Below are 14,389 nucleotides of genomic sequence, written 5' to 3'. Positions count from 1 at the left end.
TGTTATTTGAATGAATAAATGATGAATATCATGCTATATGCTAAATATTTATTCTAGGACAGCTCAGATAAAACATTTTCATAAAAGATACTTAGAAAACATGCCTATGCAGTCTAACTGGGTTAAATGAGAATCCCGGGATAAGCCAACTAACCAGTCAGGTAAAAAAGGAGTTATATACTATAGTAGATATATTTGAAAAGTCAAATCCTTCATTTCTAAGGTTACATAGAAATTACTGATTTCATTAATACACATTATTAAATTTTATAGGTCAAAGAATTTCCAAAACACTTACCTCCTCTGTGAGTTTAGTGTTTGATTTTTCTAATGCATCTACTTTTGCCTGAAGGTTGTTTACAGTAGCACTACCAAGAGAAAAACAATGGTCTCTTTTGAAAACAATACCCTGAACTTTCCTTTTGAAATACCCATACTTATCATTCATTCATTGTCTAATGTCTATAATTTTTGATAGACTATTAGGCTCTAAGACAGCTTACAAAAGGCTGTGTCTGCCTTAGCTGCTGTATCTTTGGCATTAGAATTCGTATTAAGTATTTGTTCAATAAAAAAAGAGCTAATGAGCTACATGTAAATTTCAGGGTTTACCTATATAAAGCATAAATAGGCTATATGAATTAAATGCTTTACATGTACCAAGCACTGTTCGAAATTATTTCACTTGCATAATTTTATTCTTTCAACAGCTCTATGTGTTAGGTGTCTCCAATTACAGATAAAGAAACTAAGGCATGGAAATTAGAATAAATAATTTAATATAAGAGTCATATTTATATGACTTGTATATGAAATACAAGGGACCCAGAGATATATAGGAACTAAATTACTGAATTTAGTTTAATACTAAAATAAGTGGCTTTATCACTGCACCAAGTGGGCTGCCAATTTCAAATATCTGTGCCACACATTTTAAAATTCTTAACTGAATGTATTTATTTACTTAATCACTAAATTACTGTTTTATAGTCTCTTATATTGCTTTTCACTAAGGGTCACCAAAACAGTTAAATCTCATTTATCTAATGTCTAACTCAGTGCCTGACAATCAGGAATTCTATATTTATATATTTGTTGAACATTGTCTGAATTTATCCTCATTGCTTATCATTTTATACTTCCTTTCTCTCCCAACAAAACCCCAGTAAAGTAATATTATTTATTCATTCTTTACTTCAGATGTCTGTTGAGTTCTTCTACATAGTTCTTCTGGTCCAGAATTGCAGTAATCTGACCATCCCTGGAAGAAAAAGAGAAGTAATAAAAATAAAATAAATAATGTTAGAAACACTACCCATCTCATCTTTTCATAAAACATGCGAAGAAAATTGGGGCACATATAGTGAACAAAATAAACATGATGCATAATAACCCTCTCCACATATCAACAAGAAGGACTTGGAAGTTTAAAAATAAAAGGCTACATTAATAAAGCCCCTGCTATAGCTTATAAATCTTTTTTTTTAAAAATATTTTTTCTATTGTCAATGGACCTTTGTTTTATTTATTTATATGTGGTCCTGAGAAATGAACTCATGGCCTCACCATGCTAGGCAAGCACTCTACCACAGAGCCACAACCCTAGCCTGCTTATAAATCTTAATAACTTAGGTTATAGGCCATAAACTTCTCTATCAGTGGCATTTACGTTTAAAAAGTTTTTTTCTTGCAAGTTAATACATTTTTTTCAGCTTCACTAGTATTATTCATAGCAAAAATTTTATATTCCCCATAGGAAATGAATTAAACTCACTTATAGTATAATGTAGCTGTTCCCAAAGGCTATATATTTACCTTTAAGTGCTATTTTTATTCAAAGCAAGTGGTAAAAAAGGCTTGTAAAGGTTAAGTGCTTATTATTAGAAGGGAAATAAAGTGTGGAAAAATGAGGTTCATTTAGAACCAACTAACCTATAAAAGGCACAAATTCAAATGATATACTTTTTCTTTCTCTCTTTTGGCAGTGCAGGGGACCGAACTCAGGGCTTCCTGTGTGCTAGGCATGTGCACTACGGTAACTGCTCTAACACTGAGACACATCCCCAGCTCCTACAGACGACATAAGCTTAAACTCAAAGTCAAAGATTAAAAATATCAGACAAATTATGCTTTCAACTGCTAAATACATAAAGGATATAAGGTATACTTCTGATCTCTAATCAGCAAGTACCACAGTATTTAAATTTTTCTATTTGAAATAATATTTGCTTAATAAGAAAGTTGTAAAGTTGTACAGAGTTGCCATATACCTTTCACTCAATTCCCTCAATGTTAATATTTTATATAACCCCATGCTGCATATTTCATATTGCAAATTTTAAGCAACTGACATTGTAATTCCTTTGGTCAAAAAGATCATGTTTTCAAATATTACTTTAAGAGATGAAGAATTTGATTATTTCATAATTTTAATTTTGTTTGCCTGAACCACACAACAGAAAATTATTTAACTAAATGGATTTAGTAGGAGGCACAAATAGTCAGATATTTTTAAAGCTATATCATCAAAAATTCTTTTGGCAAGTCAGTTAAATCTGTATTGTTATAAACTTTAAATATGACCAAAGGGGAAAAATACTACAAAGGAAAAAAGAAATCTAATTTTCTTTGCACATACCCTTCACTACCTTTACTGCTGTTCCCATCCTTGAGATACATTGAAAAATCTATAACTCCAACCTACAGAGAGAATTTTCAGAATTTAATACAAATTTTGATGCTTTTTCCAAGGCATAAAACAATGTCTTTTTGTAAGAGTAAAACAAAAAACAAACAACAGCAAAATGTCTCTTTCTAGGCACTCAAAATAATAAAATAGTCATGATAATCACCAGAAATTTTTAATACAAATACAATGTTTCGCTTTTTTTCCCCTTTCAGCATGGGGTATTGAACCCAGGACACTCTACCAATGATACTTCCCAGCCCTTAATGTTTTACCTTTAATTTAATCAAGAATTGCTGTGAGTTAGAAGTATAGGATCAAGATTATATCAATAGGACTAGGAAACCAGATCATTAACTGAGACAGTCAACAGAATACTTAATGTATATAAGGTTTAAAGTTTCTTTCTCTTTTACTTATTTCAGGCATTCTGCTACTGAATTTCTATTTGCTTTTAGGGATAAGTTTTTAAAAGTTAAATTATAAAAATAATGTACATTTCCCCGTGGTGTCTATTCTTTCAAAGCTTCATTGATGCACATATCTTCATTTTTCAAGATTTGCTATTTAATTATTCAGCTTATTCAGAATATTCTAGTATAAAATTTTTTTAAAAATCAAGATTGAGTCATATTTTGTCTTATATTTTCTCAGAGTAAAACCTAACAGAAATTCATCATAATATTTCACACAGAAGAGGTAAGAAATAATAATAGTGAAAAAGCAATTACTGGGCAATTAATATGTGCTAAGGCTAAATCTAAGTGAATTATGTATACTAACTTCTTTATTCCCCACAAAACCCCATTAATTACTCTCTCTCTCTCTTTTTTTTTTTTGTATTGGGGATTGAACCCTAGGTAGTGTCTTGCTTAGTTGTTTAGGGTCTCCCTAAATTGCTGAGCCTGGCCTTGTACTTGTGATTCTCCTGCTTCAACCTCCTGAGTCACTGGGATTATAGGCTAACATGCCTAGCTTATTTATACTCTTAAAAAAAAAAAATCCCTACATTATATCAAGGAATCTGAGGCACCAAGAAACTAAGTACCTACATAATTTATTTAGCTAGAAAATGAGGAAGATAATTTAAAACTAAGCAGTTTGGCTTTAGAGTCTTTAATCTTAAAGACCATGCTCTACTTGTTCTACTGGGTTGCTTTTTTTTTTTTTTTTGGATGGTACTGGGGATTGAACCTAGGTGCACTCTACCACTGAGCTACATCCCCAGCCCTTTTTAATTCTTTATTTTGTGACAGGGTCTCACTAAATTGCCCAGGCTGGCTTTGAACTTGGGATTCTCCTGTCTTAGCCTCCTAACTTGCTGGGATCACAGGTGTGTGCCACTTTACTGGCTTTTTAATATATTTAACAGCGATTGCAGCCAAGATAATAAATTTGAAAAATATTCTAGAAGACAAAAATCTAATTTTTCATACATCAAAACTAAAGGAAATCCCATTTATGATTCTCCTCTTAGTTGATATAATCTAATTAACCCAATTCCTGAGATAACAGAATCCAAAGTGACACACTTGGTTAAATGAGTATTATTTCCATACCTGAGAGTCCAAATCTTCTCCTTTCATACAAAAATTTGCATCAATGACATTCAGACCCACCAACAGACCAGCAATTATAGCTCCTTCCTCTTCCATCATGAGGGCATTTGGTTCATAGAATTCACTGTAAGAGAAATACAGAATATTCTACTATAATAAAACCTCAAAAATCCAATGATATAATCATGAAGGAAAGAGAAAAATGCTTGCCTCATGGTTAACATGGTCATCTATGATAATAGTGACAAAGTTTTAAAAGAAGAAAGTGTTTCATAAATATTTTATTTTAGATAGCAGGTGCACGAATAGACTCTTCAGATAACAAGTGATCTGGTTGAAAAAAAGATGATCAGATGGTATTTTTATTGAAGTGAGTATTTAGATTTTTCTGATATATTTATATTTGTGATGCATCACTGGATACTTCTGAAATCTTTTATGCATTTTAAAATTTTATTTGGTTTGATTTTTAAAAGTTAATACCTTCTTAAAATTTTTTTATTTTTAATTCTGTTTAAAAATAACATTCCTTCAATGCAGTAAGTAAACATCTTACAAATGTGAACAGATGAATTATATATATTAATTTTTGCTTAATTAGCAAAAATGAGCAAACATGCATAATAGGTTGAAAATGATTTAAAAAGACCTGTTCAAGTCTTTTGCCTATTTTTTAAAAAATAATTTATTAGTTGTTAATGGACCTTTATTTATTTATTTATTTATAGGTAGTGCTGAGAATTGAACTCAGTGCCTCATACATGATAGGCAAGCATTCTACCACTGAGCCACAACCCCAGCCCATCTTTTGCCTATTTTTATATTGCTTATATGTTTTTTCTTACTGGATTGGTAGTTTTAAAATACACCTTGAATATGAAACTTTTGTTGAATATATGTATTATGTATTAGAATCATCTTTCACTCTGTGAAAGATGGGCTCTTTCTTAATATTAAAGAGTATCTTGATGAATCTAAGTTCTTCATTTTAATGTGGCCCAAATTATCCATTTTTCTCCCTTTACAAGTAGCAAAATTTTGCCTTCTTTTTCTTTTAAAAGTTTTATTGTTTTGTCTTTCCTACTTACATCTATGATCCATCTGGAATTTTGGGGCTGTTTTTAAATTTAATGCTACATGTCAACTTCTTATCTTACTGAGCCTGGGCACACACTAAGGTGTCAAAGTCTTCTCTGTTTTCTGGAGGTATTAAGGTTTGGAATGCCCTGCAAAAAACCATGTATGTCAGAGTGATAGAGCATACATAGTATAAAACATCCATTTGGAAATACAAGTATGTGAAGTGTGATAGTAAATATTAGTAAAATTGTTATGAATCAACTATTTCTTATAAAATGAAAAAATTTGTATGATTCAGTTTTATGACAGAACTCATCAAGGGAAAAAGAAAGTTCAAAATGGTGTTCATACCTGAGAAGTTCCTTCTTATTGATCAAGGCTTTCATATATTCTGAAAGTTTCTTTTGCATTAATGCCAAACGAAGCCAGGCTCTTCCTCTGCCTACTGGTGTCCTACAAGAACAGAGACAAAATGACAAAATGACTAAAAATGTAAGCAACAGAGGCAGGGGTCACTGTGGAACAGATTCACTTCATTTTCCAATGGTCTCCCAGTATAATGAGCACATTGAGGTGTTCCTCATAACCTGTCTCAATACAGTCCTATACTGGGAATTCTGTGCAGAATAGTAAGATCCAGGGGTATGTTTAGGATAAATGCTCTTACAAAGAATTAATAACTGAATGAGGGCACTGGGATTGTAGCTTAGTATAGAGTGCTTGCTTAACATGTACAAAGCTGAGTTTAATCCCCAGTACTACCACCACCACCAAACAAACAAACAAATAGAGAGATAAACAAATAAACAATTACTTAATGTGACTACTTCCCAGACTTACTTCTGGGAAGCCCAACTAGAAATGTTCCATCAGATTAGTATTGATAAATATTCCCAGATTTAGTATGGGTTATATAAGGACCAAACATGAATGTGAATTCAGGCAATTTAAACTTCTATCTGATTAAGATTAAACCAATCTCATTTGGGAGGGTGATCACTACTCTTTTTCAAGTTCTAAGACAGGTTGTTGGTGTCAATTCCCGAGGTTCACTTGATATCCGATTTATTTTATTATTATTATTTTTGTTTGTTTGTTTTTTTGATATCCGATTTAATATTGACTTTCGAACCCCATCAAATACATTATTTCCCTAAGTCAACTCCCTAGATTGAATTTCTTGAGACTCATTGATTCTCACAAGTGTTTTTTTTTTTTTTTTTTAAATATTAGGCTATGAGTATAGCTCAGTGGTAGAGTGCTTGCCTACCAGGCGTGAAACCCTAATTTTAGTCCCCAGTATTGGGGTAGGGGTGGAGGAGAACTTTGGTATTTTAACATGAAGCCAACCTCTTTTAGATGAATGATTATCCTTCAAGAGCACACTTTTCTTAAAATTTTACATACCAGTTCTCTTACTCATAACATTATGCATTTTGTAATGTTGTAAAAATGATCATAGGTATTATTATCTTTAGTATTATTCTTTAAGAAATAAGAATGTTGTTCTTGAGAAACAGAATTCAACTTTAGACTTACTTAAGTCCTGGGAGATCTTTAACACTTGCTGTTATCTCTGAGGCTTCTGGAACAAGTTTTTCTACCAGTTCTAGAGGACCCCAGAAGGATTTATTTTGCCCAAGAAACGTCTTCTTGGCTAAGGTGACAAAAACAAGGCAGTATTTTAAATGTTCTTTAAAACATAAATAGTCCCTCACTATACACCCCACTACATACCTCCCATCTATTAGATGTCTTTTTCAGGAATCCAATCCTAGGCTATTAGACAATTATAAAATTATTTATGCTTTCAGAATACATAAAATTTTGTGAAAATAAAAATTCTCTACTTCCTAAAATACACAGTCCTTCTTTCAGAAAGAATTTGTGACCTAGCCTCATAATACCAAAATTTAATAATTACTAAACCATGTGGTATTAGTGAAAAAAAAAAAAAATAGTCCAATGGTAAAGACTGTTTCCCAAACTGAATATTGAGAAGGGAGAAAGTGAAGGTGAAAAGTCTAGGTTCTGCTTCAAAAACCTGTGGTTAAATAGAAAGAGTACTGAAACAAAAGTCAGGAAACCTGAATTCTAGCACCTGCTCTGTCCCTGTGTGACCTTGGGCAAGTCATGACCTATATTGCCTGCCAACTGGATAGAACTGCTGTATTTGATTTAATTACTTATAATGGCCGTTCCAATTCTTAACATTTAATAATCTGTATTTTTTAAGTCCTATAAGTCTTTTAAGACAACCATAGCTCTGCTCCCATACAGGTAGCACTCCAATGGATTAATTTTATTAATTCAAGTCTTATGCTTTAGCTCCTCAAAGAATACTTTCTTTTTGACTGTAGTGCTAGGAAACAGCTGCATGCACATTTACATTTTGAGGCCACTGCCCACCTTTCAAGCCATGTTTCAGACAGTGTTCCATTACCACGAAGAACTGCTGCAGGGGTGCATAATCAGAGTCTAGAGTCCTCCCCAGGTTCAGAGCTGATTCAATCAAACCCTTGATACTCAGCTTGGCCATGTTCATCAGGTTCATACGTTCATTAGCCATGAGATAATTTGGATCTGCAGCCAAAGGGGAGAGAATGAAGTTTGGTTACTGGGAATTGTAAAAATCCAGTGGGATTTCACCACAGTGATATTTGCACTGATGGTATAAAAGTAATGGTAGGTAATACTGGTGGTGACTTGTGATAAAGCAAGGAAGTGGCACCAAACTATAAAACTTGTATGTTCTTCTTGGCCATGTACTTGCTGTGAAAAAATAAGATGTTTACTGCCCTTTAGAGCATCTTTGATGAAGCAGTAAAATTTACTTTTTTTTTTAAGCCTTAAGTACAGTCTTTTTATATTTTTACCACCACCCCATCTGGGCACCCATCATAGCTGACTACTGTGCTTCCTTCACACTGGTCTCTCTGCTTCCACGCTAGTTTGCCCCTCTCTCTACAGTTTCTTAAGTGTTCTAAAAATAAAGCCAATGTAGGAAAAAACAATAAAGTACTTAAACTGCGTTATTAGTATTTATACTAATCATTATTTTTTATTTAAATGAAGCATTAACATTATTAGTATAATATGGTAATAGAACTTAACTTCTGAATTTTTAAGACTTAGAATATAGTGTGTGGTTCTCAGAACCAAAGGTAATCTATCTGAGGAAAGTGACTAAGTACCACATTTTATCTGGCAGAACTCAGAACAGTCTAGGCACTTACCACCCTCATTTATTGGTGCTTAACCTGTGCAAGGCACTGTACAGGGAGAGTAAAGCTTAACTTAAGCTTACAAAGAGAGTAAAGCCTCAACTGCTCTTTCTTGACTCAATGTATGATCTTGCACAAGTCACATCACATTCTATGTCTACTGAATAGCTGTACCTGGTCCATGGGCACAGAGAGTCATCAGTGATCAAGCCAGAGTCCAGATCCCATGTGTCCAACTCCAAACCATGTGCTCTTAAGCACTATGATCTACCTTTCAATGAAATTATGACTCCAAATAATGTTTATCCTTTCCTCCTCCTGATCATTCTTTTACATGATTACCTTATTTACTTATTACTTTGCTATTACCATTTAAGTATTCTCCCTTTTTTCAGGTACTGAAGCAGGCATGGAAGAGTACAGTGGTTCAAAGTCAACAGTTCACAAATGGCAGTATTTGAACTTAGGTTTGATATGAAAGCTAATGTTCTTTCCATTATGCTACATGTATCTCAAAACACCAAATTTCTATTAAAAACTACAAAAGGCTGGGCATGTTGGCCCATACCTCTAATCCCAGCGACTCAGGAGGCTGAGGCAGGAGGATTGTGAATTCAAAGCCAGTGTCAGCAATTTAGCAAAGCCCTAAGCAACTTAGCGAGATCCTATCTCAAAAATGCCTGGGGATATGGCTCAGTGGTTGAGTGCCTCTGGGTTCAATCCCTGACTCCCTAAAACAAAACAAAACAACCCCAAACAAACAAAACAACAACAACAAAATCCCTCCCCCCAAACAACATCTAAAAAAAGGCCCAGAGGTCTATGAAACACTCCATTTTTTCTTAGGAAAACTAAAGTACTAATTAAACCATGTGCTTTCATAACACAGATAATGCAGTTAACATAAAACTATTTTATGAAAATTATCCCAAATAATTTTGTTCACAGAATGTTTTCATTTATATCTGCTTTCACAGTTAAATGAGCAGAGTCAAATGGCCAAATTCTAATCTAATTTTCTCCGTTAATTTTAAGGGCGTCCACATTTATAGTTCCAACTACACAAATCTTGGTATGTTTAGTATTTTCTCAGGTAATACACATATTTTTTAAATATACTTTAGTTGTCAATGGACCTTTATTTTATTTCTTTATATGCGGTGCTGAGGATCGAACCCAGTGCCTCACACATGCCAGGCAAGCGCTCTACCACTGAGCCACAACTCCAGCCCTTCAGGTAATATTTTTAGAGAAATACTTTGTATGAAAGTAAAAATTTATCCATATTCCAATTAATTATTTCTCACATATCAACAAATGTTTTAGGACTACGGTTCAAATGCAGCTCTCTTGGGTCATGGTAGATCAACTTGTCAAGGATACAGGAAGGAACTGGTGGTGTAGCTTGGCAGTAAGAGTGTCTGCTTAGCATGCACAAGACCGTGAGTCTGAGCCTCAGCACAAAAACAAACAACAAAAAGGTAGAATAAGCTCATAGTGAAATATACACAAAACTATTTTCTGAAAGACAGCCATGAAGAATAACTTTGTCAAATATTAATTTCTACTTATTACCAGCACTTTTGTATACTACTATGTTTCAAACTTTCTCTAATCACTGGGTGTATGGGCAAGAATGTTTGTGGAGAGCAACTGGACTCCCCACTTAACCCCTCGCAATAGGTGGCAGGGAAACTGTTGTTGGACTGGGATAACTGCCTGCCTGTAAGGCTACACTTGCTGTGCTTCAAGCCTGTAGACCTTTAATTCAGAAACTAATTAACAAAATTTAACAATGCCACTAGTGGCAGTTTACAACCCTGCTTCTAGTCCTCATGAGAATTAGTCCCATGGGGAGAGCCAGATTTGAAGTTAATATCATGCTGTGAGAGGTTTTTGCAGAAGTACTCACACCAACCCATCTACACTGTCTCATTTTGTTTCTCTTGTAATCAGTAGCAAAAATGTTGAACATGTGGTTTGGGATTGGGTTGAACAGGCTATAGAAAGATTAGTGCCACCATTCTTTATTAAACTCTACCTTCAACCTTGGTATGACTGACATTTTGATCTAGGAAATTATTTTTCATGGGGGGCATGTTTTTTACTTCAAATCTAGCTTTCCCCATGGGACTAATTCTCACTAGATTAGAAGCAGGCTGTAAACTGTAACAAGCAGCAAGTCACAGTAAGTTTCACAGTAGTTCAGGCCTCTACCCACTAGATGTCAGTAGAATCCTTCAGTTATGACAACCAAATCTGTCTTCAAATATTACCAAATGCCCCCTGGGAGACAAAAAAAAAAAAATGGAGCCCCCCCCTCTTGCTGAGAACTGCGAGTTTAAACAAACAAAAGTCAAACAAGAACCAGGTAATATGACTACTAGACATAAGAGTTTAAAAGGAATGTACTTCTCATAGTTAATTAACACAGAAGTTATAATGAGTATTATTTAATGCTTATTAACATTTTTGTGTTAGACAGTAAATATTAATGTGATCAGAAATAAATAATTTTTAATTATGTCTCCTAGTTAGTAAATTACTGAAAGTAACTACTAAATTTTTTCTGTTTTGTTACTTGTCTTAAATTGTATTTGAGTATAAAATAACTCTGCAGAACTCATCTATGCTATAAAAAGGGCTGCAATGACTTGAGAGCACAGAGGGAAAGCAGAGGTAAAGTTTTGTTGTGAATTTGGATATTGGTTATTTGAGAGTGTTGAGTATGTAAAAGTTTATTGAGTATGTGAAAGCTTACATATGTGGTGGTCTTATGTATTTTGTGCTCTACAAAAAGTTAAAAAAAGATTTTGTTACATGGTATAGGACAGAATGATTTTTTAAGAAACGCATAATTTTTTGGTTGGGTTGTAGTTCAGTCACAGAACACTAGCTAAGCATGTGTAAGGCCCGGGGTTTGATCCTCAGCTGCACAAAAAAAGAAAAAAAAAAGTATAATTTTCACAGTGTTATTAGTCCTATTTTTTCTGTAAGAATAATAACAAAAATTTAAAAATTTCACAGTGCTAACATTTAACACTGTTATTCCAATTCTGAACTTTCATTTAATTACTTTTTAATTAATAGTAAACATCTATTGTGCTTAGACATGGCTTAATGCTAGGAACATAGAGGTTAACAGGCCTAGTGTCCTGCCATCAAAGTGCTTACTTTTCTCTTTTTCAAACTTGGCTAATAAAAATTTCTGGAGAACAGGAGGGGGCAGTGTATAGTGAACACTAAAAATTTCAGGATAAACATTATCATCTTTAACGGTGATCAGTTTTATTCCAGGAAAAATAATTTTACATGTCTTTATATTAAATAAAATATGCCTATTTATAGAATTGAATGTAAGTTTTCCATATTTTTAAGGCAAATATAGTAGAAAATGACATCATTTTAGGGTTTCAGGCAGGCTGCATGTATAATATCATTTTCTCTACATTTGAGTATACTTCAAACTTTGAGAAGCACTGCAAAATCACTACAAATATAAATCCTATACATAGGATGCTATGGGAATATATACAGATGAAGAGCATCTGACCTGATTCTCTATTTTCCCTTCAAATTTAAGGGGCAGATATGTGTCCATACATTTTTAGAGGATCACACTTTTAAGTTCATCTTAAAGGACAAAAATAAATTAGGTAAGGAAGGGATAGGAGTAGAGATGTTGAGGGAACAGGATAGAAGGAACAGACTGGGTAAACAGAAATATGAAAGAACATGGCATACTCAGAAAAACATGCCAGGAGTTACGATTCACATTAAGTGTGGAGAATGACACAAGACCGAGACAGGATTGATTGCTAAGGACATTATTTAAGGAGTATGTTTTTTACCTTAAACTCAGTGAAGATTTTAATGTAAGGTGTGATGTCACAAAATTTGAATTTTAGAGACATCATTTTAGTATTCTTGTTGAAGATGAATTGAAAAGGAGCCTGAACTCTAAAGTTGGGGAGTAAGAAAGGGACTACTACAATAGTTAAGCAGAGTAATAAAAGATGAAACTACAATAGAGGATGCTGTATAGAGAAGAGGGATATAGCTTTGAGAGGCATTCTGGGGTAAAATGTCATGATTTCAAGACTCAATGACCATTTGCACAAGTAGGAAAAGGCAGAACTTGAAGAATGGGAAATAATCTCTACATTTCAAGTTTTGGTGATTAGATGGATGCTGGTACAAATCACATTGGTAGGGAATACAGTTAGAATAATAAGCTAAAATGAGCTAGGAGCAGTGGCGCATGTCTGTAATCCCAGTGGTTTGGGAGGCTGAGACAAGAGGATTGTAAATTCAAGCCTGCATCAGCAACTCAGCAAGGTTCTAAGCAACTCAGCAAGACCCTGTCTCAAAATAAAAAATAAAAAGGGATGGGGATGTGGCTCAGTGGTTAAGCACCCCTGGGTTAAATCCCTCATACTTAAAAAAAAAAAAAAAAAGAATAATAGGCTACATTGACTGGTTTTCCAATCAAAGTTCTTTCAAGACCATGTGACTACTGCATCTTTTTGAACTGCAAATTTCCATATAATTAAAGTCACACAACTCATTTAGTTAATAGTGAAGACAAAGTTGAGTCCAAAGTCACATGACTAAGAATGATGGTGAATCACACTGTTCTGAAAACCACTCATCTGACCAAGACCTCATTTCATCTCCTAGTGCAATGACTAATGCTCATACACAGTCTTCAAACGTTTTATAAATAACTGAAGGAAAAGTAAGGTATATTTAATGTTATGCTAGTATTTAGTATGTTACATTACACCCAGTTCCTGGTCAAGTGGGAATAATTTATGAAGCGTGATAGCAGTTATTCCTCAGAATTTCTGATTATTTGTCAGATCAAAGCTTTATCTTATATAAGAAACAAAACAGTTGTTATCAGGCTTTTCAATAATACCTGGGAGTTATTATATGAAATTAAAATCACTAACAGAAAAATACACAGAGGAAAACTTACCCTATATGTTGGTAGTCACTAAAGATCAATAATTCCTAAGTAAATCTATTTTGAACTTTTGCTATAATTGTTTTAGAATGTAAGTGGGCATAAGTGAGTTGTCATTAATTGTGAAAGATATAACTGAAAGTACTAAAAAAATTCATTAAAAATAATTAGTTTGATTATATTTATTTGTATGAGAACCTTTATCAATTCTCATTTACTAAAAATGTTAGAGTCTTAGGACCTTTAGATTATCTATATATTTATATTCATATCTATCTTTTCTGCTTAGTGCTATTTAAGATATTGTTATGTACTTCTACTCAATAAAGAGAAAATTTGTTTAAGTAACACTTTCTCTGGGTTGAAACCTGTTAAAGGAGCTAGTTAAGGGCTAGGATGCAGCCCAGTGGTAGAGGGCTCTGGGTTCAATCCTCAGTACTGCAAACAAAACAAAACAAAAACACAGACCCATAGAGGAAGTCAGGACCATTGCTGGAATATGTCAGTCATTTAAAGAATTAACATCAGTCCTTCACAAGTCTTCCAAAATATAGAAGAAGCAACTTGCCAATTCATTCTATAAGACTAGGATTTCTTTGAGATCCAAAACAAACAAGAACATAAGAAAATTACAATACTCTTTATGACTATAGATGCAAAAATCCTCAACAAAATACTGACAAACCAAATCAGGCAATATACAAAAAAGATTATATAGCAAGACTACATGGGATTTGTACTAGAATGCAAGGTTGGTACAACATATAAAAATCAATGTAATATGCTAAACTAATGGAATAAAGAACAAACAGTATTTGAATTGTGATATTTCAATAGGGCAAAGCACATTTTTTGGGGGGGGGTACTGGTA

General features: G+C 33.5%; 1 protein-coding gene across 6 annotated transcripts in view; it reads right to left on the bottom strand.

Moving 5' to 3' along the window:
- The window catches only part of Rufy3 (RUN and FYVE domain containing 3), a 75,294-nt gene that overhangs the window by 21,539 nt on the left and 39,366 nt on the right, over positions 1–14,389 (bottom strand). For all 6 annotated transcript variants that reach the window (XR_011707973.1, XM_071614330.1, XM_027950862.2 and 3 more), the window contains exons 2-8: positions 7,735–7,908; positions 6,865–6,982; positions 5,677–5,778; positions 4,246–4,369; positions 2,639–2,700; positions 1,196–1,261; positions 299–368 (exon numbers count right to left, since the gene is read on the bottom strand). Coding sequence is in view for 5 of the 6 variants with exons in the window: in XM_071614330.1 (XP_071470431.1) it covers positions 299–368; positions 1,196–1,261; positions 2,639–2,700; positions 4,246–4,369; positions 5,677–5,778; positions 6,865–6,982; positions 7,735–7,908 (716 nt within the window). In the remaining variant the exon portion in view is untranslated. The remainder of the gene's footprint in view (positions 1–298; positions 369–1,195; positions 1,262–2,638; positions 2,701–4,245; positions 4,370–5,676; positions 5,779–6,864; positions 6,983–7,734; positions 7,909–14,389) is intronic.

This window comes from Marmota flaviventris, chromosome 7 (genome assembly GCF_047511675.1).
Source record: "Marmota flaviventris isolate mMarFla1 chromosome 7, mMarFla1.hap1, whole genome shotgun sequence".
Taxonomy (NCBI): domain Eukaryota; kingdom Metazoa; phylum Chordata; class Mammalia; order Rodentia; family Sciuridae; genus Marmota; species Marmota flaviventris.
The sequence above is the reverse complement of the archived record's forward strand: the minus strand, read 5'-3'. Positions and strand labels throughout refer to the sequence as shown.